Below are 27,283 nucleotides of genomic sequence, written 5' to 3' on the forward strand. Positions count from 1 at the left end.
CGGAATGTAAACAAAGGATTTCAGACAGTAAAAGGGTGCAATCATTAAATAAACCGTGTGTCGTAAACGCCGCACAAACACCATTTCAACGAATACATTCATTATCCACGGCGATCGTTTTATTGCAGGATCAAATAATGGACTTGTACGAGCACAACAGAGATCCTCTTAAAGACGCAGAATGGACATTTCTGAGACAAGGCTGAGTACTTTTAAGAGCACTGTGGATCTGACGTGGAAGAATCCCCCCCCCATCCACACACACACACACACACACACACACACACGCTTCTTGGGAGTGTAACACGATGCTTAAAGCGTTGCCATCATCACATGGGGGATGGAAATTTCCACTCAGTCTCCTTGGTTGTTAAATGGGAAGGGGCTCGCTGCTCTCTACTAGTGCGCCTCCTCCGCCTCCGCCTGCAGCAGCTGTCACTCCTAAACATTAGGTAAGAGCCCCAAACAATTACTAATCTCACACTTTAACGCTTTTGTATTGGCGGATAATATTTTCTGGACTCTTGAATGACTAGGAAGTTTTAATTTAGGAGTAATTAGCTGATGGGAGTCAGTAAGGATTTACTTGATCTGTTTAAAAGCTTCTACAGGCGAATTCGCTCTAATTAAGGTATTACGTAATGTCTAGATTTTAGTGTATTAAAGGCAAAATTAGCAGCAGTAGCGCCCGTGTGTGTGTGTGTGTGTGTGTGGAGCGCTTCCTGCAGGGTGTTGCCTGAAGTCAATGTAAAGCTGCGTTAAGCGCTAAACACGCTCCTTTATTTATAAAACACAAATGTGCTTTATCGTGCTCCGCGGTGATTCTTTTCACTTAACATCTGGATTATAACTCTCACTCATACGTTTTCACTCATGCTCACCAGTTGATCGTACACACGCACACACACATATACACACACTAAACTACATCGGTGCCCCTTTTTCATGCAGCTGTTGTGTTTTGCCTGCTGCCTTTCCGCTTTTAGTGAAAGAAAGCACAAAGGCTGCGCAGTATTCTCTCTTTGCATTGATCAAACTGCGTCGTATCGGGGCGAAAAATAAATCGGGCGCGTTCTTTTGCAGATATGAGATGAATGGAATGATGGGAAATGGGTTGAAAACATGTATAACTGGTTTATATACTAATAGCAACATGCTAAATCTGAGCCTATAAAGGCTTCGCAAATGTGGGTTAATGACTTGTAAATTCCTCATAGTTATAATATAGTTATAAATGCAACCACATGCTCCGATGCTGCCGCATGCGTCGTGTGTTTGGAAATACTATAAAATAAAACTTAAAGTCAAATTTAACTTAATTTCACCCTCCAGAATGCTAATGTTGCAGTAACAAAGCACATGGGTTTGTGTTGCCTTCAAGTCCTGTTGGAAGTATCGTAATTGGGCACAGGACGCTCAAGCACAAACACAAAAGTTGCTAGATGTAGTAGGAAAAATGAGAACTTCGTGCTTCAGACAAATAGATGTAACGGACGAAACATCTATTTCTATATATATATTAGATTTTTGTAATGTATGTGAAAATTCGAAAATGCGAAAAAAGGAAAAAGATCTATTTTACATACTATTTTTGTGTACATGTTCTTTATTGTCTTGCCAAATATACATAAACAAACAAAGTAAAATTAAGTGATTAAGTAAAATTCTCAAAGGCGTCGATATTGAAGTATCTCACATCTGTCAACATGTTTATTTTCAACCTCTGTTTGGTGGAATTTGTAAAATGACACCCATGGAAGCAAAACGTTCCATATTTCCCTTCCTTGTTGTGAATTTTACAATGTCATTACACAGAGGCCATTGTTTGAGCTCTTCCGATTCTTCCGGAACATTCTGCTAAATCTTGAACACAAAGTAAATCTGACAATAACACAGAGCGTCATTAAGGGTTTTCAGTGGATCAGTCATGATTTGAGGTATATTTGCTCGGATATTGTTGGACTTACGTTCAGGTATATTACTGTACTAACGTCGTCTTTGCCTTAAGACGGTTTTTTATCAAGTATTAAAGTCAGAAACTTTCCCCTGGGCCTACACACCACAGCCATTTCTCTTTGACTAAACTCAAAGACTGGATTCAGTTAAGTAGTATAACTTTAAAGAACCGTCAGGCTGCATTTTTAAGTGATGACTTCAGTTCTATCATTACCGCTCTGACTGCTAAAAATACCCAGTTGCCACACAGTCACCGTGCATGCAGGGAGGCCTTAGCTGTTTGTTCTCTTGCACATTATGTACCAGTCAGTCTGGTGTGGAAATAATAAAGTATTGATCCATTCGAGTCTCACCAAGTGTGTGCATTTCTAATAGAACTGTGGGATGTGTTGTTTACCAATTTAGAGTATTGCACATATATTATATATATTTGTGTCTGATCAGAACGAAAAGAGAAACCACACCTCTGCCAAAGTGCAGTAACCCTCTTATGTCTCTTTTTGCCGAAATAAAGCCGTACCTTAACTACCATTACCTTCAAATCAAATGTGGCAAACATTTGCAAAGTCACTGTAGTGACTTTTCCTTTGTAAAGCTACAGGTGAGAGGAAATACCAGCACAGGTTTCTCCACCTCTGAGTAGGGTGAAGCACTGTGCAGTCTCTAACCTCTCATTGGCTGTTAGGAAGCCCGATTTACACAGGAAACGTAGATCAAACCCCGGCAGTGGCAGCAGCGTTGAGTGAGCCTCTGGCTGATGTAATATTGAGAGTCTATGAACAAACCATCTGAGTGGATTTCAGTGACTATCAGACACAGCGACTCAGTTCAACAAAGGGCACAATATCTGGCCTTTTCCAAAACACTGTTAACACTGAAACCTGAGATGAATGCACAGCTCACAATGTGAGAAGCTGCTATTTTTACCTGCAGCATTATATAATGCAGCCATTTGGAATGTGCATGGACGACGTGCAAGAACATCTGTGATTGCACTACAAACTTTCTTTTTGAGAGGCTGGAATTTGCTTTCTACCTCTGATGTGAGGTCAGGGGTCAGGTTAGAATAATATATGTATCGATACCAAGGACCAGTAATGAAACCAATAAAACTTAATAAGCATTCCTTTATTTTTTGGTCTACTTTTAGAAATAGTGTGCAGAAGATTCATCAAAATACACATTTCTGCAGTAATCATGTAGTTTGTGGAGTCAAATCAATACATTGATCAGCTTTGATTGATGTGTAGTAAAGGTAAAGGATTGGGATTTCATTCATGAAAACCAATCAGTAATGTGGAAAAAGAGACTGACAAGAGAGAGGAAGAGGAATGTTTACTAATCCGATAAAAGCAACAGTTTCTATTCTTTCCATGACTTTAAACTTTGTGACCTGTAAAATGTCTTAACATTTGTGAAGCATGACGACCTGCAACTCAACACTGTGAGCTCTGATGAAGGCATAGAGCAGAATATGTTATTGTCAAAAACATATCCTGTAGGGAGTCATCTGATAAGTCTACCGACCATGAGGAATGATTAGTTCTGTATGTTTGTGTGTGTGTGTGTGTAGAGTACACGCACCCAGCTAATGAACTTGCAGTGTTCTGTACAAAATGCTCCGGGTTTGTTTTACTTGGCAAGGGTTCAAACTGATGAATACTGGTGGAAAGCAAGTCAATCTCCAGGTGAATGTGCTGAGCTGACACACTGTCCCACGTGTTGGACATGCACTGATGTCTTTGTACAGGTGACTTGACAAACTGGGCCCGTGTGATCTCAAGTTACACTCAGACAAGTGTTTTCGTCCATGCGTATAAGATCTTAGAATAGATGTTGGGAAAGTTTGTCCTCTTCTACAAGGAGAAGTGAGCAGACATAATAGAGTGGTCTTGGTCAAGGACAACGGCAGGAGCGTAAACGGCGCACTCACATTTTTCAATGGTGACGGAAATGGAACTACACAAACATGTGGTTTAACATGGGAACTGTTTACATTCATGTTAAAACTTTCCTTATACTAAATAGTTAAATTCATTTCCCCAAAAATCAGAAAAACAGACATAGATTAAGGATTCTGAAGCGTTTTATTCAGGCTTGTAAACGTTCCAAACACCCTCAATGGAATGCAGGAGATTTGCGGCGCGACTCCTCTCTCTGCCGCTCTGGAAATGACCTAAACCTCCATCCTGGATGTCTTTATCTGCACTTTTATTAAAGCTCAGGCCAAATCCTGAAGCTTACGTAAAATTGGATTTTGTGACAAGAAAGGCCACTGCTGTCATCATCAGGACACACAGCACCGCAGATCAATACTGGCTGATGCAGGTTCACAAACAAGGTTAGGGCAAAGTTGGCACATGTACAAAAGGCCAAATTGTCGTTTGTTTAAGGCCAAGATGATCTTAATCTCATTGTGAAGTCGATATGCTTTGATTGCCGTCAAATCAAGATGCTTTATAGGTTTTGCTCAGCCTGCAGGATGTTTTTCTGATCGAATATAGAGAAGCTCAGTGCAGAAATAGGTTAGTACTGCTCAAAGGAAATACTGTAAACGAAACTAAACCTTTTCTTGACAAAAACTTTCCTGAGAGCTCAATGCTGGAGATGTCCCACACTTTCAGAGGCGAGAGGCAAAAATTCCTCACTCAAGGGTTCCTTTTAAAGTCTGGCATTATGTAGGCAAGTTCATAGTCAAGATTTGAGTACTTTCACCAAAGTAGATAAGATATCATATCAGTAGAAAAGCGTGAACATCATTCATTCTAGTAAGATTTGTTCACTCAGTGTAAGAAATGATTTAGCATTCTGTTTGTAGTTTCGTACGTAATGTTGGTTGTCATGTTAGTCCTTTACAAACTTTCTCCTGAGACAAAACGCACTGCTGGTCTGGTAAGGCTCTTCTTTTTACGCTGCAGCTTTGTGGATGGTGAGCCAAACGGGCAAACTCATTGTTGCTTTGCTGCTCCAGCCTCATGCATCACAAATTCCAGCCGTCTGAGCTCAGCCAAGAGAAACACGCAGCAGACTGTGGAGCTCCATCTCCAAGTCTACAGATGATCAACATCATTCTGCTCTAGATGTGATAGCCAGGTACACACTACAAGCTGGAGCAACTCAGGAAACCTTTTTAATCATGTAAACACAATCAAATCACCTTAAATCTACATCGATTTAAGGTGAATACAGTGGATTGGAATACAGTGTATAGAGCATGTAAACATACTCACTGCTGCATGAGTATTACATGACTGTTTGTCAGCTAAATGTATGTGGCTTTTGCCCGGACTGCCAAAGCAAGTGACGTGTGGAATATCCTTAAAATAAACATAGCTCCGTGGTGGTCTGAGACACACATGTCCGTGATAATGGAGTGTGTGTGTGATTTAAGGAGAGAAGAGCTGGACAGGTAGAAATGTACAGCAGGAAAATGTTTACAGCACATAAAGTCTTTATGAAGCGTGCATATTACAGTTTCAATCAATGTTTGTGCTATATTAGTGAAACAACTGAGAATGAGATCCATATTTCAAACATGTGTAATTATAAACAATATTCATAGTTGTCCACATGCACCGAACATATAGAATGTGTGACGGCAGTGTAACAAGGCAGAGAAGCTGAAGATCAGAGGAGGAGCAGGAGGAGGAGGAGGAGGAGGAGAGTGTTGAATTCCTGTATGACGTAAACTTGTGGAGGGATCAAGGCCCATTTGGGTGATGATTTGTGTGTGTGCGTGTGTGTGTGTGGTTTTCAGCTCTGTGTGTTGCGGTCGTGTCTTTTGCAGCATGGTTGTTTTCGTCGCACAAGGAGACTTCTGTTGCACGTTATGACTTGAGAACGCACAGTAGCCCACAAGGTTGCCGCAGCAGCAGCAGCAGCTGGAAACGAGTCTTTTTATGTGACGCTTTATGTGACCAGCTGTGATTGGTCGGGTTTGGATCGCTTGCGTAACAGCCATTGCATGAATAGGCTCATACACACAGCAGCAGTATGAGTTCTTCTGTTTTATCGTTTTCCATCTTATTAAGATAGGCTTGGAATCAGATTTCAACAAGTACATGTAAACTCACCTGTAGGAATAGTTGAATAGGTTTTAGAATGTAATATATTAGAAGTGTGTCAAGTTTGAAATGCATCTAGTAAGACAAACCCATAGGTCCTGAGCTGCCCTGAAATCTTTGTCTTTGATTGGTCCATAGCTTGGATGCAATGCATCTGATTCCACCCCCATGTAACCCACCACCCCTTTAAAAATATATATGCCTGTGTATATTTTCATAAATCCACCTCAGGATGCCAAATTCAGCTCAAAATGATTGAGGCTGTGTCCTTGGCGGTAACTGTAGCCCCGGTCTCAACACGGTGGCATTTAGTTTCACTTTGAATTTAAATATATGTCTAGATATGCAGTTTTGTCATAATCACTCATCAGTAACATTGGACGTCTGAAATCGCCTTTCTTAAAAGAGGATAGCTGGTAGATCAGCAGGGTTCACACTCGCCTCCACCAATAAAGCATCCATATTCGATCCGGCGAGTCGTCTCCCTGTAAGAAGGCGCACGGAGGTGAGACATTTCACAAGCAGGGGAAGGAGACATCTGCTCTCACAGATCTGTGAAATAGTTTTGATCTCAAGCAAACCTGAAAGAGTTGACAGAATTTGTAACTTTTGCCTGGTAGCATACGAACCTCATCCAGCAGGAAATTGTATTTTTCTTGACATTGGAGCAGATATTGGATCATATGAGGTGATTTACCGCAGTGTGTTTCTGTTTTTGCGTAATGTCACACGTCATGTCCAATTCTAGGCTGCAGTGTTCAGCAAGAAATTGATGTAATTGTAGGCTGCGCAACAAAGAAACATTCTGTCTTGTTTTGGACTCGAGTGTGTGTGTGTGTGTGTGTGTGTGTGTGTGTGTGTGTGTGTGTGTGTGTGAGTGTGTGCGTGCGTGCGTGTGCGTGTGCGTGTGGGTGTGCGTGTGTGTGTGTGTGTGTGCAATTTTGGAAGTGACTCCACAGTCCAGACACGTCACTTGTTACTCTGTGATGTTTTAGTGAAAATGGAAGGTTAACAACCTCTGCATCCTTTGTGGAAACATCCACCGTGTCCCTTTGTTTACCAGCTGATGTCAACCATGCGTGTTGTTCTGCTACATAAAACACACACACACACACACACAAATACAGGCCACATCCACCCATTTATGGCAGCAATTCTGTTTCAATTCCTCCCATCTGTGTCTAAAATTATGGAATGGAATAATTTATAATATGGAAAATTATGAGTCACACTTGTGATTTTCCTTTGACCAGTGGCTGATGAGAGGAAGTACTATTATTGCCACATTACATATGGTTACATGTGTGAAGGTTATTTTGGCTCAGGATGAAAGGTGCTTATGATGTGTTTATGGTTCTGCGTTGTAGAGATTCCAGTCCTGGCAACAAGGCGCTTTAAGTCCCAGTTTATTATGGAGCTTTTGTCCTTGGCTTGGCGCTATCAGTCCTTTATGTTTTCATCCGCATGTTTCCTTATCCTCAGTGACGCAGCTGAGGGAACTTTTCACTTCTCCTTTAGAGTGTGTGTGACCCCCACCCAAGCCCTGTCTCAGTATAGTGTGTGACAGGATTGACTTTGGAGATAGCTTTCTACTTACAGGTGACCACTGTGTGTGTGTGTGTGTGTGTGTGTGTGTGTGTGTGTGTGTGTGTGTGTTTGAAACACCACCTCACACTTCAAGGCTTGCAAGGCCATTTAAGGAATGCCCCTGTGGCTGTTAAGAAGATCCCAGTGAGGCGTTCACTGTTGCCGGAAATTCAACTTTCACAGCCACTCACACGTCTACATTCTTCTGTGTGTTGATGATTGCACTTAAGATCCGTTTGTTTTTGTCCTTAGTCTCCTCTTCCTCCGTACAACCAGATCAATACAATATTCAGCATTCTGGACTTAAACATCTTGTCCAAAGAAGCTGGATTACACAACGTTCATCAAGTCAGTGTGAGATAAAATAAAAACCTAAATCAGAACGCTGGTTCTTTTCTCCATCTGTTTATCTATAATTTAAGTGATTTTTGTTTGCAAGAGAGCATGAACCCGTGCAAAGATGTTGTGACTACTGAGATACAATTCAGATAGGATCCAGATAAAGAAGCTGTTTATGTGTGTTTATGTAATGCATGCAGACACAGAGGTCATAATTAAAGCCTGTAAATGGTTCCAATACGAAGAAAGTCTCATTTGCAAGAATTTCAGATGCGATTTTTCCAACATTTTTTGGTTTCAGTTCAGTTTTCCTGTTCCTGTTCCAGGTCCAGATTTAGTTTACAGCTCAGGAAACTTCTTCAAATGCAAATAGATGAACCTCATGATCATGGTTTCTCAGAATTCATGAAAAGTAACACATACATATGAACAGCAGAGGCATCATGGTGCACGTTTCTGTGTGTGTGTGTGTGTGTGTGTGTGTGTGTGTGTGTGTGTGTGTGTGTTTGTGTGTGTGTGTGTGTGTGCACATCCAGAGAGTATTCCAGATTTGTTTGCGATAAAGCCACATCTCCGAAATGAGCATGACCTTGGGCACAGTGACATCCCTGACGCTGCCATCTGATTGGTCAACCTGTGGCACAGCCTACCCGGCACATTACTGACAGTTGCTCGCAGCTTGTGTGTGTGTTTTGTTCCAATGTTCAAATGCGTGTGTATGCCTGTATTGGTATGAAAGAGGCAGGACAGCGAGGCTCGCTCAAAAGTGTGGGAGGTGTGTGTTCCTGCACGTGTTCGCTCCCCGATCCATTGGCCAACACTGACCCGTGTCACTTCAGCCCTACTCGTGTGTGTGTGTGAGAGTGTGTGTGTTCTGTAAGATTTTGCACAGGAACCACACTGAATATAGTCAGTGGGTATTTAACAGCATCGTGTGCACAAAATCTTTAGTGTGGTCGCAAACTCTCACTCTTTCCTGGCCTCTCTCTATCCTCCTGACTCTCTCCCTCTGTCATGCCCTGCTTTATTCCCTGTGATTTGCCCGTCTGTTTCTTCCTCTAATCATTCCTCCCATGCCACTGATGTAATTTGGCTTTCTGGTAAGGCAGATGTCTGTGTGTGTGTGTGTGTGTGTGTGTGTGTGTGTGTGTGTGTGCGTGTGTGTGTGTGTGTGTGCGTGCGCGTGCGCGTGCGTGTGCTTGTGTGTGTTGGGGAGGCACATCCTCATTGGTCGTCTCAGGCTCTGCCTCCCGTGCTTTTAAAGGTTTTCCTCTTCACCTGAGTCACATAAACGCTTGCAGCTCCTGGCCTCATGCAGTTGTCAGTCAACTTCCCAAAAAAATTCTTCTGAAACCTTTAAGAGTAGAGAGTGCAGAGGAGCATTTGAGTGAGTGAGTATAAATGTTTTACCTAATGATTTCAGCTCATATTATGCAGCATAAAAAAAAGCTTTGGTTACATGCACTTTATTCTGATTGATTTGCAAAAGTGGCTGCAGGGTTCAATCACAAGCAGAATTAGACAGTACAAATTGTGGTGTTTAATCTTTTTGATTGTAGACATCGGTAGCTGCAGCGAGGTGTGTTTGAGTAACAGCTGCGATGAAAACTTATTATCATAAGTCAGGCACGGCCGAGCTTAAAGCGTCTCTCTTCTCCTGTGGCTGATGCAAGACTTTGTTCCTGTTGGGCTGGAACCATCAGTGCACTCACTCCTTCAAATACATATGTCTTCTTCCTCACTGTAACTAATAGGAACATTCAAAGTTGGTGTCTCGGTTTGCCTGAGCAGCTTGTTGAGATCACATTATTGCCCTCATGTTTGTAGCAGTAGTAGTTATCACTTAGTTTTGGTGTTTTGCACATAACATTAAACTACAAAACGTTCTGACATGTGATCAGAACAGGATCTCTGTGATTGTGGGGTATAAACTTGACTTGGCTCCAAACAAAGTCCGGTGTCATTGGTGTTTAATATTGATTGCAGTTTGCGAAATGAATCCAATAGTATACGTATTATTCTATATTATTATTATTATTCATATCATAATTCTGCACAAGATACACCTACGCCTATTCATTTGAAAAGTCTTCATGCGTCTATTTGAGCATTGTCACTATGAGATGACAAATGAAGCAACAGGGATGTTCACATTGATTTACTGACAGCGGTTGTGCAAAAGTGACACAAGCTGGTTGGTTTGCGTTGTAATGGACGTGTGAGAGCGTGTTTCCAGCTGCCTGTGTGTGTGTGTGTGTGTGTGTGTATGTGTGTGTGTGTGTGTGTGTGTGTGTGTGTGTGTGTGTGTGTGTTTGGACCTGTTCACACAAAAGACATAAGAATACATTCTTGGTGACAAATGAGAATCTCTGCATACAGAGAATGCGTCCTCAAGATGCACACACAGATTAGGAATATGTGTGCAATATCGGATTGTACAGTGACCTGCTTCCAACCCCGGTCACCATATAGATCACTATTACTTGATCACTCTTACTACATGAAATTTTCACCCCGGTGTTCTAGTCAAAAATGTGTTTGGGAGATTTCTTGTGCACATTCCTAAAAAAGTCTGCCTGAAATGTTTTGGAATTTGTTGTCATCAGTTGTAATCGTTGCCAGTCACAGATTCATCCTCTGTCCTGGCGCACGATGGGAGACTTGGAACTCAGAATGACTCAAAATTAAGCAAAAGGTCCCACAGAAGCACTTCCTTTCAGCTTAAGGCTCATTTGTCCTTGATTGCTGCTGTAAATACCTCAAATGCTTCTCTTTTGTGTGTATTGGGCTGTGTTGTTGTGTTTTTGTGCTTGGCAAGCGTCCCTTCAAGTGTCTTCTGTGTGGAAAATTCAGATTTCTGGAGCCTTTAAAGTCTCAATCGCCGCTGCTTATGTAATCAAATGAAGACAGTTGTGGTGGTGAATGTTTTTTAACCCAAGCCTAAACTAAAGTGCCCAGAAATGAACACGGCCACCCTGTTGATGGTCGTAAGTCATGGGGCCTCATGAACCCGCTTGCGTCCTTGACCCGGTTTCAAGGTTTGTTGACAGAAGTTCAGCAGCGTTGGTCAACATGTTCCTGTACTAATCTACCAAATTATAGAGCAGAGTCAGGAGGACAGTATTCTATGTATCTTACTGTCTGCAATCACAGTTGGCTACGGTGATAAGTTGCCGTGTCGAGAAATCGCAAGAGCAGTGAGGCGCCTGCACAAGACACTTTTTGTTTGTAGAAGACATAGACAAAAGTGCTTCATCATCCAGACCGATGAGCTCAGTGAAGACTAATATGAACTGATAAATGCGCCTGAGGGCCTTTAATCACTGATAGCTACAATAGAATCAGATCCTAGATTTGTGTGAACAGTGAAATGGCGACAAATGAGTGAGATGTTCCCAGACTCTTGTTAAATATTAATGATGGTGAGAAAAGTCAGTGTTGTTGTGAAACTAAGAAGAGCAGATAATCACTGAAAAGATAAGAGATAATAGATCAAACATGGAGTCTAATGTTCTGTCTATCTTGTGGTCTCTTCCTTGCAGGTCTCCCATTCTGCCTGCCTGAAGATAGAGAAAGAGAGAAAGAGAACTACATCGGCGCCTTGTGAACTTTTGAACGCCCCCCCCCCGTGCACCCGCCTGGCCCACCCCTCCCGCTTCCATTACCTGCCGCGTGCCGCAATGCCGGGAATCGTAGACCGCATGGAGCTCAGGAAAGTCCCCACAGAGGCCGACGATGACAGCACGGCGAGCCTTAACGACGACTGCGACACCATCGACGGCGATAAGGCCACCATCAGCAGCAGGTCAGCAGAAAACACAACCCTTCCTTTTGTGTCCACTGTAATGTAAACGCCGAGAAAGGTAATATAGTCGGCGATGTAATCTATACAATATTCTCTTCATCTTTTCAGTCAATATCTGGATGACGCTGACGACGGAGAGAGTCAGAAGTTTCTATCAAACGGGATGATGAAGAAGAAGAAGTATGAAGAGTACGCAGAAGAATATGTAAGTTACAACATACAGTGAATGTGATTGTTGGCTTAGGAAAACTATATGTGATTAATTGAGGGTGTATTACCAGCTTTTGTCTGTGATTGAATACTTGTTTTTAATGCTCCGTCTTCACGTCTCTGTCTGTCCTCCCCCTCTCGCTCTTCAGCACCCCGGCCACGCCTCCTTCGGCATGTCTGTCTTCAACCTGAGCAACGCCATCATGGGCAGCGGCATCCTGGGCCTGTCCTACGCCATGGCCAACACTGGCATTGTGCTTTTCACGTGAGTACTTGTGCCGTAGAAGACAAAAAAAAATCCACTGCCATAGAAAAGTGAAGTGTATTTGCAGCTGGACAGAGGGAAGATTTGTAGAATCTTATTGTATGTTAATGTGGTTCCACCTATAGGTCAAATGCTGTCACATTAAGCAGGAATCATTCAAACTGGCATATGTGGGTGTGTTGTCCAACTTTGGTTGCAATTGTGCAATACATTCAAGTTATGTTAGCTGTATAAGATATGTGACAGCATCAAGCATGTGCAAGTAAACTGTACGTGACAGTTCAATATGAGCGTATCTATGCGTGACATTTGACATCTGACACACTTGCCCTAAAGTTCTAACCCCCCCTTTATCGACTGGCAGTGACGCCCAGTGTGTCATGTTTCCTCAAGAGTGGAGAGACATGTTGCTATAGTTACATAATATAAGGAACAAATGATGAAATAAAGTGCCAGACATAATCCTGTCCCCTCCTAAAATAACATTGGGACGGTGGGCAGGTGTGTGTATGTGTGTGTGTGTGTGTGTGTGTGTGCGGAACGTTCAGAGACTCCTGTATTTCTCCCTTGCGACATGTGCCATGTATGGAATGCGGCCGACAGGACAGACCAGTTAATATGACCCTGCAGTAATCATGGTGCCACTGAAGGTGCAAATCACGGCACAGCTTCTTCACCGATCGCTTTCTGAATCCGGTCTGCTGATAAAAGGATAGAACCTTCATGTAGCTCCTGCATCTCTGCTCACTCTCTTTCGCTCTCTCTCTTTCTGCAGAGTCCTCCTCATCGCGGTGGCCATCCTCTCCTTGTACTCGGTGCATCTCCTCCTCATGACAGCCAAAGAAGGAGGTCAGTGTTGTCCTCCACGTTTGACGCTTTGCAGAACACTCGGCTCAAAACCTCGCAATAAATGAACAGCATATGCATAGTGGATCAACGTGTTTTCACTCCAAATGCAAAGCAGTGCTGTAGCAAGGGAGATAAAAAGTGTATCAATGTGTTTTATAGCACTGCCGCAGTTTCAATTAAAGTGTGATACTCTCAGTCTGGGATTTGTATGGAAATGTGTTACTGAAAAACACGCACATTGTTTCAGGCTGTACCTTCAGACCAGAAGTATGTGTTTGGAGCAAAGGGTGTGACACAGCTTTGCATTAACAATAGAAACTCCACTATAGCTGCTCACACCCGCTACAGGGGCACTCAGATCTGACGTTTACAACTGAATTAGGAATGTGGTTCTACACTTTCTTCCTCTACCTTCTTTGCTGTGTTAGAACATTTCAGTTTGCCAGTCTGACCAGTGAGCAATGTTCATCAACATCTCAGAGCAAAACCGTTATCAAACAAGAAGTGTTCTATTTTCTCCTGCCAAATGTTTTGTCCAACAATTTGTCTGTTCTGTGCAGGATCGCTCATCTATGAGAAGCTGGGCGAGCGAGCGTTCGGGTGGCCTGGGAAAATGGCTGCGTTTGGATCAATTATCATGCAGAATATTGGAGGTAGGCAGCAAATTACTTTGTGTAGGTAGGTTAGGTGTGTGTGTGTGTGTGTGTGTGTGTGTGTGTGTGTGTGTGTGTCATGAGGCTTTGAAGAGGAGGGGGGAGTGGTACTGTTTGGGGAAGGAAGAGCAAGTTAAATGCATGTCATTGATATTCTCCTTGTTTTTGCTGTTATCCTGCAGCCATGTCCAGCTACCTCTTTATTGTAAAGTACGAGCTGCCCGAGGTGATCAGAACCTTCATGCGCTTAGAGGAAAGCTCCGGGTGAGTGTGCATATAATTTGTGTGTGTGTGTGTTTGTGTGTTTGCGAGGCAATTTGTTTATTTTAATAAATTTACTTTTAACCTATCCTTTTACTTAATTGGTGCCCTTATGAATGATAGTTATCTTATATATATAAGATGTTGTGATTTTTTTTTACCATTACTTTACTAAACATATTCGGCCATTCTTCTGTTTATTTAAGCTTATTTTTACCATTTGTTTATAGTTTCTCACTTATTATATTCACAGTTTTCTTGACGTCTTTGTATGAAAACTGTTATAGAAATCCAGCTTGATTGATTGATTTTGACTTCCCTCTGCAGTGAATGGTACCTGAATGGAAACTACTTGGTAATATTTGTGTCGATCGGAATCATTCTGCCTTTGTCACTCCTCAAAAATTTGGGTAAGCACTGACCGTGTGTGTGTGTTTGTGTGTGTGTGTGTGTGTGTGTGTGTGTGTGTGTGTGTGTGTTTGTTTATGCTATTTTACTGCCGTTACAACAGACTGAATTTAAGAGGACGGCATCATTCACCCCACAGCAACAGTATAACGTCTTAATCAAAATGCTTGAACTGTGAAAACGCTGCCGTACACACATACACACACACACCAGAGGCAGACTATAATGTTCACTTCCTCATCAGCCTGAAGCCTGAAGCCAGATTTTCTTAAGTGCTTCCACATTCTTGCAGCTGTCTGTAATCAGGTCTGTTATACCCAAGGTAACGGGACACGAGTGGAGCCCTTAGTCAGCGCTGCCGATTGGGAGTTACAGTAATGTAACACTGGAATTACCCCTGCAGTCAGCTCTGCCGCTCAGATGTAATTTATTAACGCAAGAGTCGTTTCTGGCTCGGCTGGCACAGTTCCAAAACTTGTGCTGCGTGTCTTATGTTATCAAGACAGTCAGACATAAAGTGTTAGATCTGTTTGTGGCAGCTGTTTGATTCAAAGTGAAAACGGTTGCAATCAACCGGAATGAGACGGATTGCCGCGTTTGCTGTCCGAAACTCTGCTGCGTTTTTTTCTCGAATTCAGGATTAATTCCAGAAGTGCTTCTCCTGTCTGATTTTTGATTTTCGTCTGCGTCCAAGAATTGGGTCAGGACCTGGAAAAGGATTGTGACCCACATACCAGAATAGACACCAAAATGGCTGTGTTTGAAAAAGACAGAGTAGTGTTCTGTTACATGTATTTTTGGCTCTAGGTTTAAACTCCTGCCCCCCCCCCCCTCGGTATCACTTCAGCTTGGCTCTGTCCACTATCTGTATCAAAACTAATAGTTCACAGAATGACTCTTCTTCACATTTCCTCCTTCCATCTAGGTTACTTGGGTTACACCAGCGGCTTCTCTCTGTCCTGCATGGTGTTCTTCTTGGGTGTGGTAAGTTCAGTCACTCTCTTTATAAATTATTTTCTAATTCTATTATTTATTAGTTTGGCACAGAGCCCTATTGAGCGACAACATGCAAACATATGAAGTTAAAAAAATACTTTATCACCTCCTTTTCCAGTTGATCTACAAGAAGACCCAGCTGCCTTGCCCACTTCCCTTCTTTTACCACAACTCGCCCAACCTCAGCATGAACGCCTCAGACATGTACGCCTTGCAAAACCAGTCGACACACTTGGACTTCTCCCGAGGCGACATGTCGCCGGTGGGCTCGGGCGGCCAGGACGGCCACCACGCCACGGGGATCCACATGGAGCCTCACCCGGACGCCGAGGAGATGTGCACGCCCAAATACTTTGTCTTCAACTCTCAGGTATGATCGGTTGCCTTATACGCCACCGCAAAGTGTTGATTAAAGGTGGAGTCTCTGAGGTGTGTTTTCTCTTGTTTGTCTTTGGTAGAAAGGCACATTTGAATTAGCAGGTTTAAGTTTCCTTAATGCAAGAACTGCTCGCACAAAATTGCTGTTTGCTGTTTTAGTTTATGATGGTCTAAGGAAGGGCCTGTGAGGACTGTTTTCACCTCCCTTGCCCAAATGACTGTTTCTCTGGCTTTACGTGCTATTTTCGGTGCTTGATTACAGCCTAGTCGCATGCTGGTGGATTTAGGGTCTGGTGGAAAAAAAGAGTTTTTGATTACAAAGGTTCCATACTGAGTGAAGTAACCTGGAATGATCGACAAAAGAAAAGAGAGTGCTGGCCATTTCCTCTAAATGCAAAGTCTTATGAATTAAGATTATTCATATCTTAATGAGATGTCTTGATCTTTTCCAGACGGCGTACACCGTCCCCATTCTGGCCTTTGCATTTGTCTGTCACCCTGAGGTGCTGCCGATTTACAGCGAGCTGAAAGAGTAAGTTTGTTTTTGTGTCACCGTGGGAAAAGAAGTCTTTGCCATCATTGTTTGGGGTCATAGATCACGTTAATATAACATTGAGGAGCACAAAGACATGGAACAAACAGAACACAATGTACAAAACTGCACAGAACATGTTGTACACTCAGTGATCCGTAGCTTAGCGGCATAGCTGAGATGCACATCCAGAGCATTTCCACTGCGATGCAGTGTGATCTGGCCCCTCACAGAAACTCAAAACCTAAATCTAAAAGGTCAACATTATGTCTATTTCGCGGACAAATAGGTTGAAAAATGTTCCACGTGCTCTCCCAGCTGGTGTTCATTCAGCTAATTTATCACCCGACACATGCTGGGCTGATCTCACACAAAGTGCAAAACACATGGCAGACTAGGAAATGTAGTTTTCCATTGTAAAGAATGAATAAATGTAAGATACCAATGTGTCTCTGTGTGTGTTTGTGTGTTTCTGCAGCCGCAGCCGAAAAAAGATGCAGAACGTCTCCAACCTCTCCATCCTGGCAATGCTTATCATGTACATGCTGTCGGCCCTATTTGGCTATCTCACATTCTACAGTAAGAAAGCACACACATATCAGTGTCACACATCAGTCACATGATTCCTGATCGCACACAATGAAACTACTTCCTTCGATCATCACATATTGAGCTCTGCAAGACGTCTTGTTGTCACTTGATGCTTGATGCTTGATACACACTTATCCACATCCACGTCTCTTCTCCGTCACAGATAACGTGGAGGCAGAGCTGCTCCACACCTTCACCAAGGTGTACAAGTTCGACACCATGCTGCTGCTGGTGCGTCTGGCAGTGCTGACCGCCGTCACGCTGACTGTCCCCATCGTCCTATTTCCTGTAAGTAGATCCTGTGAAGTGTCTCTGATGTTTCTATAAAACCTTAAATATCTTTCTCTAACCTACAGCAATTACATTACATTACATTATAGAAAGTATAGTATAGTAAGCAATTCTGATGAGAAACTGTTCTAAACCCTCATTTGCAAAAGTGGTTTGTGTGGACATCGAAGAGGTAAACGCAACACTTTAAACCGATCCAATTTCTGTCGAGGAGGCCAAATTAGTCACATCAGCAATTGGCAGATCCAGGTTCAGATGAGCAGTGCGGCCTGTTATCTCGCTCACTTGCCATCATCGAATTAAGCCTCATTTAAGCCCTGATATGATCTGATTTGCGTCAGAGAGATTAACACACACACAGTCACACACCACTTCTGACTTTAAATGCCTGGTTCCTGCCCTCCGTCACTCACCAATGAGCTGCTCGTAAACCATTTTCACGTGCGTGTGTTTCCAGCACAAAAGCCACTCTGTCGCTCTGCTCACAGGCGGTGTGTTACGTGTTTACTGCAGACTCGCTGGGTTTCTCTTTTTCCTGGCAGTTTGTTAAAAGAACACACTGTTCGGTCGTCACTCTGCTCGTGTTGTCATCTGGAGTACACAGGCTGCAGTAAACGGCCACACCTCGCTCCATTACCTGGACACAGGGACACACATGCGTCACAGCCTGTCGCACTTCGTTAGGCTGCGTTTCTTCCTGTTCTCAACCGCCGGGGGTCAAAGGTTAACCTGTGTGGGATGTCCAGTTACTGAATGGCGTCATCCAGGTTACATTCATTCACACACGCGAGTACACGCCATGCCTTTCCCCATATATGGTCAGCGGCTAAATTTAGTCTGGCCCTTATTCGATAAGAAGAGAACAAAAATGGCCGATAGCCGGAGGAACTGTCGTGCCCTGTTTAGTTTTCACCCACACATACACACTTCAGACACGCAGTCATACACACTCTTGGTTTTACTATATGTACAGACAAGCAGCCACACATTTCAGAATACTATTATTTCCTGAAGTGGCTGTTGTGAGTACAGCAGCTCGCCACCAGGGGGCGGCAACATTGTGGCTATTCAGTCACGGAAAAGTGCTGACAGAAAATGATGCAGCAATTGTATGTTAAGGGAAGAGAAATGCAGCACGCCCACACACATACATTTATGCACACATTTTGCTGATGCTTATGTCCACAAAGATACAATGGGCCCTCCTGTTCTCCTCCCTCTCTCTCTCTCTCTCTCTCTCTCTCTCTCTCTCTCGCTCTGTCTCCCTCTCACTCTATTGCTCTCTCGCTCTCTCTCTCTCACACACACACACTGGCTGGGTAGAGGACAGAGATTTTTTTTTCTGATGAGGGGAATGTGAGAGAGAATCCCACCCTCCGCAGTGGAAGTTTACAGACGACAGGCTGGCGGCCAACAATGGAAAAATCCCCACCCCGGCTTCTACCTTAGAGGGGCGGAGCCATTGAGACGGGAGGTCCGGGGAGAGGGAGACAGAGGAGATAACGTTCTTACGCCCCCCTCACACAGCAAACTCAAGGACTTTTCCATGACGCTTAAAGTCACGTTTGGTGAAAGGGCGCTGAAAATACGGACAATTACATCAGATTAAGAAATTCTCTTGGTCAGCCTTGAATAAATCGCAGCAAGAATTCAGTCCAACAAAACATAAAATAAGCCTTCCTCTGTGCTGAAGTGCAAAAATGCAGACGGATCCAGATTTGTCGAAACATAAGGCAAATAAGGAAAATAAACAAATGATGCCGGATCATTGCTCAGATGTGTGAAAATGTGTTTCTATGCATCCCGACTGTTCTCTGATACAACATAGATATTTGCTCCTATGTGTTCTTTAGGGTTAAGGGTTCAATTCTTGCAAGTGCAGCAGAAACCTGTCTGTGTTGGCGGCCCATCCCCATCCTCTTAAGCTTTCTAGAAATTGCAACCAGATTCTTTGCGTTCATTTTGCGTTATGAAAATCCGGCTCTGCCCTGCCCTCTGCCGTGTTTGCATTGCACAGATGCACGTCGCATTCAAACGCTTGCACTGGGTCGATGGTAAGAAAAAGTCGATTCATCTGTTTGAGTGATGGAGGAAGTTTTAAACTGCTTCATTACAGTGGTCACTACTCGTTAAGTGAAACCGCGTGAACCAAAGATTGCTGAACTGGGATGCATGTCAGGTGTCAAATCAAAGGAGCCGCCCTGCTCCCAACGTGGCTCTGCCAAGTTTCCACAATGTGACATTTGAGACTGCGACCTTCATCAGCTCCAGATGAACATAAGCTTTGTCTCTGACTGTCCTTGGCTCCACCGGGGGAACGCATAGGAGAGGAGAGAGAATGTGTGTGTGTGTGTGTGTGTGTGTGTGTGTGTGTAGGTGAGTGCGCCCAGATACACGTGTTTAATCGTGTGGGTGTGTGTGTGTGTGTGTGTGTGTGTGTGTGTGTGTGTGTGCAGTCACGTGAAGGATAGATGTTAACAGGGGCCAGATCACACAGGGCTTTGCCAGGATTTAGCACATAATGAAAAGGCTTTATGTTTAGTCAAACATGCCCCAGTTCTCATGCCTGGCCTGCAGTTTGAGACCATGGGAGAGACTGATGAAGAACTTTACCTTCACATCTCTGCAGCCCTCAGCTCAATCATATTCAGTTTGAGTCCCAAAATTCACGCGTGCCCCTGATACCTGGAGTACCTGTGTATGTAAATCACCTGCAGTCCATTAATAAATGACTAAATGGCCGTGGCACAACAAGCCCGGTGAGGGAAGAATGACCAACCAGGTGAATGTCAGCAGTGTTTGTTGACACTTTAGCGTACAATCCATAAGAAAGGAATAGAGTAGATTTGGGTACGGACATGTTCCTACTAGTGTCAAAGTCCAACTGAATATTTATACACTGAATTGTTTTAAGATCTCAAACCCCCGGCACTAGTCTACATGCGTGGCAGCAGCAAGACACATCACGTGACCTGTGACATCATCATTTGTAGGCCTCTGTATACTATACACACATAATTCTTTGTGATTCATTTAAACTTGCAATCGCTGCTGCTCTTTGTTGTCGTTGGTCGTGATGGGTTTGGGTTTGTGTTGTTTTGATTGTCCTGGACACACACTCACAACACTTACACAGTCAACACATAGTCACTTATTGTGTCCATTTGTTGTGTTATGTTGTCCACTTCCTGAAATAGCACATGGAAAATGAGAAACAACATTTTGCTCTAAACTGTGTGAGGAACATCAAACGGCTGTTGCAGGGAGGTTGTGTGACCACTAGAGAGCTTGTGTCCACATTTACTGCATCATGCTGCAGTGGCTGTGCTGCTTTGGTTGCCCTGAGCTGCAGGGGAAGATGATAAACAGTTACTTTAGAATCCAGAAGGCCCCACGAGAGCTGAACAGACGTTTCTGTTGATACTTCCTTACTTTGAAAGGGACTTTTGCAGAGTGCTCAGTCAAGCGGGAATAGCGTGTCGTTTTAGAGTAAACGGTTGAATATAGAGTCACAAATTTGGTGTGACTTCCTGTTCAGTGTATAAAGTGCACCTCACACTCTTGACAGTGTGTTTATTTTGTCTCCAGCCTTTGAGACATCTGCAGGCGTGTGGGTGTAACACATAAAGTAATAACACACTTCTGTTTCATGTAAACAACCCCGTTTGCTGCCATGCAAATGTGTACTTCTGCTTACATCTGATCAAAAACCAATTTAGAAACAGAAAGTTCCTCATGAATGTTTTGGCTTGTTTGGTTTCTACCTCATGCTCTTGTATTTTTCTTAAAAGAGTAACTGAGACAAAACAGGAGAAGGTATAGTTGACATTTTGAGTTTGGCATCAGTTCCACCCATTTAGCAGCGGTGTGGTTATCTTGTTTCTTGTAATTAAAGTACGGTGGAAGGCTTTAGAAGAACTTTGATACTGAACCAGCCGAACCCAGATGTGGCCGGGCAGATCCGGCTGGCTACTACTATCCTGCTACAAGCTGAGAATGTGTGTGTGTGTGTTTGTTGTGGGGGGCTTCTGACAGCCAAAGACAAGGGGTAAAAAAGTGTGCAAATATCACACAGTGAACTCCAAAGGCCTCACGCCAGGTAGCGGCCCAGTGCCGAATAGCTTGGAGCCTTGGAGAGAAATGCCGCGTCCGGGCTAGAATTTTCCAAGCCGACCTAATTATGCAACAGCGGTGGTGGGGCTGGGGGTCTTGGTTGTAGAATTTCAGGGGGGGCCAGGTGCACACATGGATGCACATTCTTTATGTTCATTCTCTTGGCCGAGACGTCAGTTTGGGACAAAGTGGTGACACTTGTTTGGCAGGAGTGCAGCCGTTGCCCCTGGTTACCCCTGGCAGCCATAGTGAGGGTCGCTCGGTTCGCTGACAGTGCAGGAAAATCTGATAATAGGATTTCTTTTTGGGACATACAGTAAATCATCCCATCCACTAACTAATACTTAAGTCATGAGTGAGGAGGTGCGTGGTGCAGACAGCTTACAGTAAAGCAGCAGCCTGCACACGCCCTGACTTGCCCAGATAAAGTCATAAAGTAGTAAAGTCTCCTATAATTACACGTCCACGTCTTATTTCATGTAAACTTTGGGCAGCGGTGACTCCTATCAGGCTGAATTTGGGAGTCACTGCTCGCTCAGATGGCCTCATTAGCAACTACAAGAGGAAGGAAGATAACCTGAGCAGGACGTAACAACTGAAAGTGTCACTAGTGGCTGTGGTTTTAGACACGCCCCCCTCTGCAAGTGCTAAACCGTCCTTCCTGTCACTACCGGCTGATGCAATCCCATGGTCACATTGCGCCGCGGAAGTTAATCCCCTGCCGTTTTGAATGAGAGCCTCAAGCCCAGCCCCTTTTAACCACCCCGTGGCCAGGGAGCTCACGGCGCCTCAGGTTTCACCTGATACCTGCGACCTTTCACCCAGTGAAGGCTTGTACAGCCTGTGTGGGGCTCCTGGGGCAGCATTGAGCGTCCAAGTTTGAGTCAATGCACTTCTGGTTCTCCCTGTTTCCTTCTCTAGGCTAATACAAAAACACATACACTTTCTCAAACATGTACACACTCATCCCCTTGAAACCTTTGAGACACTTCAGCTGGCCAACAAGTGTGGGAATCAGACTATTATTGTTAATAAAACAACCTCACTGAAATGCTTCACTACACTCCAGCGTTTCTTGCCAGACTTAAATGCATCATTGCTTTTATTTTAATAAATTAAATCAGTGAAAAGTAATTATGTGCATCAATGTTGACTCAGTAATGCAGCTGTCCTAAATATACGTTTGTTCTTTATCAGCAGTAATGTCATTAAAAATGTCAAAAGATCAATGTGGAAAATTCTGAAATCATTTGCAAAGATTTACAAAGATTTACACACTTTGTTGTTTTCACAGATCCGCTCTTCAATCACCACGTTGCTGTTCAGCGGTCGAGATTTTAGCTGGACTCGCCACTTGCTGATCGCCGCTGCTATCCTGGCCTTCAACAACATGCTGGTCATCTTCGTGCCCACCATCAGAGACATCTTTGGCTTCATCGGTGAGGATCAATCTTTTAAAATAACTCTTAGGGAAACATCTTTGGACTTTTTCAAGGTACTTATCTTGATCACAAGGTTCTCACAATGTACCTTTTGTACCAAAAACTAGTCTGTTGCATTTGGAGGTCATCTGGATATCTAAGCCTTCCTGGTTGGCTATCAAACAGTGCTGCATTCACATGCTTCCCCCCCCTGAGAATCCCAAATCCAGATAATGAACGTTTCAAAAAAGAAAAAAAACTCAAATAGCTTTGCAAGTCTGAGAACTGTGTGTGCTGAGAAAGAAACTTTGAATTTTACTGAGAACATTCTTGTTTGTGTTCTCTTTCAATGTCAGACTCACTTAGGGCACGATATTGTTCAAACTGTTGTGGCTTGATTTCCATGCTGGCTCAACACATTAATGACGACTCATGAGCGACAGTACCAACATGTGGCAATGTGTGAGAGCCTGAGGGCCAAATGACTTATAAAGAATGTTTAGTTTGGTCCTGAAAGTTCAGAGGCTTAAAGTGCTGTGTCGTGTGTGTGTGGCAAGACAGGTAACAAAGTGGTAAAATGGGTTGTTTCTGGTTTCATTGCAGGCTCCTCGGCAGCCACCATGCTCATCTTCATCCTACCTGCTGCCTTCTACCTCCGCCTAGTGAAGTCGGTGCCTCTCCGCTCCCCACAGAAGATTGGGGTAAGTGTGCTTCAACACACACCCAGACACACACACACATGCTCTGAAGTTTGGATTACATGTTCCAAATGTGAGCTGTCAGGAATCTAAACAGTCCCTTGCTGTGTGTCATCAAACATTCAACATATCGTATTGAATCCCCTCTCTCTCCTCAGGCGGCCGTCTTCCTGGTCGTGGGAATCGTCTTCATGATTGGCAGCTTGACACTCATCGTGATGGACTGGATTCACAACCCCCCAGGCTCCGGCGGTGGTCACTAAGCTCCCCTCTTCTCCTTTCCAACATGCTTTCTCAGATTCACATTTAAGAGTGCAGTGAACCCACCATGACAGTGCGCTGCATCCTCCCTTCTTCCCAGAGGACATCACTGGAGCGAATCCATCTTTTTTTGTCGTTTTCCGTCTCTGTTTGTCACTGTAAACTTACGGATGGGCAAAATACGCTTTTTTTACCAACATGGTTTCCGCCTCAGAAGAGACAGCTCTCACCAGCAGCAGACCCGTGTGCTGCCGTTTGCAAGGCCCCGCCCTTTGTGCACTTGAAGTAGACATTCGGAGCTGGAGTCTGACAGCCTCCATGAAACAAGGAGCACTTCTACAGATGTACATATACAATACACCTGCACAAATACATATAAGGCCCCTTCTCTCTTCCAAACTAGATCTTTTTAGTGATCACACACAAGGAACTCCTCAAAAAATTCCAAATCAGACATCAAAGCAGCTGTTGATTAATCACCTTAATTGACTTTTCGTCGATGATTCAGGAATTTTTGCTGCTCCTCTACAGTATGTATTAACAATCATAAACCTTGCCAAAGTCTGCATGCACGTTCGGTTTGAGCGATCGTCCACACACATCGACGTGTGCATCATTCAGGACGACGTCTCTGAGCTCCGCGCTCTGCTGCCGGCGTCGTCGTAGTATTACTGCCTCGGAGGGATTTTGAATATGCATAATGTTTGAATGTACATAACTAAGTGTATCTACTGATATGACTGTTGTACATACTCTCTCACATAACCTCGCACTCTCGTTTAGGGGTCTGAAGTTTAAGGATCATTTCCGACGTTCATTATTGTTCACCTGCTGGTATACAACAGTGTACAAACAACTTGAATCAGTGACTCAACATGCATCAGCCATGCAAGTTGACAGGAATGCATATACAGAACAAATACATGTTACATTTAGTTATAATATATTTGTAAAATGATTTACAAAAACCTTCCATATTGAAAAAAAAACACTTTAAGATACCAAAATCTGGGTGAAATCATTTTGTTTCATAAAGGGTAATCACTATGCTCATCTGATCTACGTTTTAGCCACAATCATACAGCTCTTGTGTAATAACAATTCAACCAGTGGTTGATCTAGAGCCAGAGAGGGGCAGGTGCAAGTGGTCAATCAGGCAGATGACGAGAAAAAGGTTTGAGCTTGTCAAGCTCACCTAAACGTGGCTTTGGTCCCATCACTATGTGCTCAGTTCTCCTGAAGGCAACACGACTCGAACATTCTGTTTGCGTCGTTTTGTTCGGTAAATAGTGATCCTTGCTATAGGGAAGAGGTCTACAAATGTGCCATACTATTCCTAATGCTGTTATATAAAGAAACCTACTCAAAATGGCAACAGTCAAGTAGGTAAGACAAACAGCCTTGTGCTTAACTCAGAGACAGACACAGTAAGATACATAGGAAGCAAGAAAGGATGATTTGTTGTTGATTTTTTAAGCCTTTATGTCGTGTTGCTGAGGTTACCGATTACTGATTGGTTAGAAACTGGATGACATCACCATGACTGACACTTGTAACAGAGGCACCAGCTGTAAACACAAAAAGTTATCAACAATCAGATATAGGAGTATATTTCAATCTAACTTTGTATTTTTGTATCGTAGATGGGCAAAGATAATTCTAATCAATGTGGCCTCTGTTTCGATTATTTGTTAAACTAAAACAAAAGTCGCGTAAAAAGATCACATGGCTCAAATGAGATGATAATCTACTATAACAAGATTATCTGTCATCAAAAACGAGCAGATGGCTCGTCAGGTGTTTACATATTGTCAGTGTTCACTCTGTCAGGCTATGCTCACTCATGAATCATTGGACACATTTTCAAAATACCAAAGGCATCGTTTTCTTAAAAAATGAGTCCTTTAACATTCAATGATCTCCACTGATAAACAGGGATTTCCTTCCAAATTGTGCCTTTCGGAGTAGCTTCCTCTATAATTGGCCTCTGCTGATACAGGTGCCTAGGGTAGAATCACTGACAAACACACAAATTTGACGTCATGTGTCATGAACGCATCCAGCCAAAATGGACAACATTTATAGATCCGTTGTGGATCTATGTACATGAAACAAATAGATATTTCAAATGAAATAGTGTATAATGTGCATGTTTTTGGATTACAAACATGGTCTTTTTGGACAAATGTATATGCTCTGTAAATAATCTTTATTATATAGTACACTGACACGCATTGTCTGTGAGTGGGTTGTTGGGGGTTTCTGCCTTACAAGTCTTCTGCAATCCAGTGTTTGTTTAAGTATATATATAAATATATATGACATATATTAGCTCTTTTTTTGCTGTATGACAGTAGTTGTTTTCTCTTTTCCTTTATTGAAGCTTGTATATTTGTAGAAACCTTGCTTTCCCTTTATATATATTATCCTTTTCATGTTTTTATGCAAACATGTCATAGACGTCAAGACGAATCAGTCAATGACAGACAGCCAAACGCAGTATTCTCAGAGTGTCTGAGACAAACACGAGCTGTGGAGCTGAGACTTGTGGTTTCTGCCAACAATGTGTCAAAATCTAAGCCACAAGAAAGCAGGAGTAAGGCGGAATCATTTCTAAATATCATCCAGTAGCTCTCCAATTAGGGATGATGCCATCAATCGATGATGAATGAGCTCCACTGGCTCTTCCACTGCTGTGTTATATATGAAATAACACATAGGAATGACTTGTTACAACCAAATATCCTTATTCAGATGTTGAAATTGTGGAGTTATATACAATAGCTCCACCAGAACAATCAAAGCCTCGACTTCATGCTTCTCTATGGCTTCTATAACGTATAACTGCTGTCATTGAAAAAAACGTAACAACCCAGTTTCGGTGAGGCTTCGTTCCCATGATTTTACTTGAACTGAAGCTTTCGATGACCTAATAACGTCATAGTGAGCTTCACAATGGAAGGGCCAAACGGCTCATTCAAGACCTGCTACGAATGTTCGATAAGTGATTGTTTTCCGTTCGATAATATGGCTCTCTCTGTAAATTCCATTTCTAATGTTGGCCTGCGACATCAGTATTCTCTGCGCCATCAGTGTGCACCAACACACACACACACACACACACACACATGCGCGAGCCTCAACTGATCCCTTCCTCAGGCTGGGGTTTCATCTTTCGAAAGGTTTCATCTTACAAAGAGGGTGACACCCACAGAGACTCCCAATGCCTCGGCTGCACCTTTTAGTATCTCAGGTACCCAGTCAGGAAGAACACATGGAGAACTTCAAATCTCTTTACCTCCTTCACGCGATTGAGCCCAACTGTACAATGCCGACCTGGACTGAGCTGGTGGAGATGAGATATGTCTGACAGCGTTCAGTCCAGAGTTGTGCAGGGATACAAACCTGCCTGTCCGTCTTTCTCTGTGGACCCTCACCCTCCAAGAAGAACTGGCTCTGTCCCTGCCCCTGCTGTTCACAATGTCTCTGCCTCCTGTGGATCATGCTGAACATTCATATTTGTAATTTTACCCAATAAAAAGGGGATTTTTTTTGTATAAGTGAAGCTGTTTCATTATCATGAACAATAAAAAATGTGAAATGAA

At 43.3% G+C, this 27,283-nt stretch overlaps 1 protein-coding gene across 3 annotated transcripts; it reads left to right on the plus strand.

The window, feature by feature from the left end:
* The first annotated feature begins 355 nt into the window (after positions 1 to 355).
* On the plus strand, positions 356 to 27,283 carry slc38a4 (solute carrier family 38 member 4). Of its 3 annotated transcripts, none has more exons than XM_076150866.1 (16): positions 356 to 452; positions 11,489 to 11,751; positions 11,860 to 11,956; positions 12,111 to 12,226; positions 13,002 to 13,075; positions 13,636 to 13,728; positions 13,911 to 13,992; positions 14,317 to 14,399; positions 15,323 to 15,381; positions 15,512 to 15,763; positions 16,224 to 16,303; positions 16,782 to 16,882; positions 17,058 to 17,182; positions 22,593 to 22,737; positions 23,323 to 23,420; positions 23,576 to 27,283. In XM_076150866.1, exons 2-16 carry the CDS (start codon positions 11,627 to 11,629, stop codon positions 23,678 to 23,680), a joined length of 1,635 nt encoding a protein of 544 aa, XP_076006981.1. In that variant the 5' UTR covers positions 356 to 452; positions 11,489 to 11,626; the 3' UTR covers positions 23,681 to 27,283. The 3 variants fall into 3 exon arrangements, with proteins under 3 accessions (XP_076006981.1, XP_076006973.1, XP_076006965.1); XM_076150858.1 differs by lacking the exon at positions 356 to 452 and adding an exon at positions 9,227 to 9,333; XM_076150850.1 differs by lacking the exon at positions 356 to 452 and adding an exon at positions 9,228 to 9,337.

Source organism: Genypterus blacodes, unplaced genomic scaffold (assembly GCF_046128005.1).
Source record: "Genypterus blacodes isolate CSIRO-AG114 ecotype Tasmania unplaced genomic scaffold, CSIRO-AGI_Gbla_v1 ptg000007l_1, whole genome shotgun sequence".
NCBI classification, from domain to species: domain Eukaryota; kingdom Metazoa; phylum Chordata; class Actinopteri; order Ophidiiformes; family Ophidiidae; genus Genypterus; species Genypterus blacodes.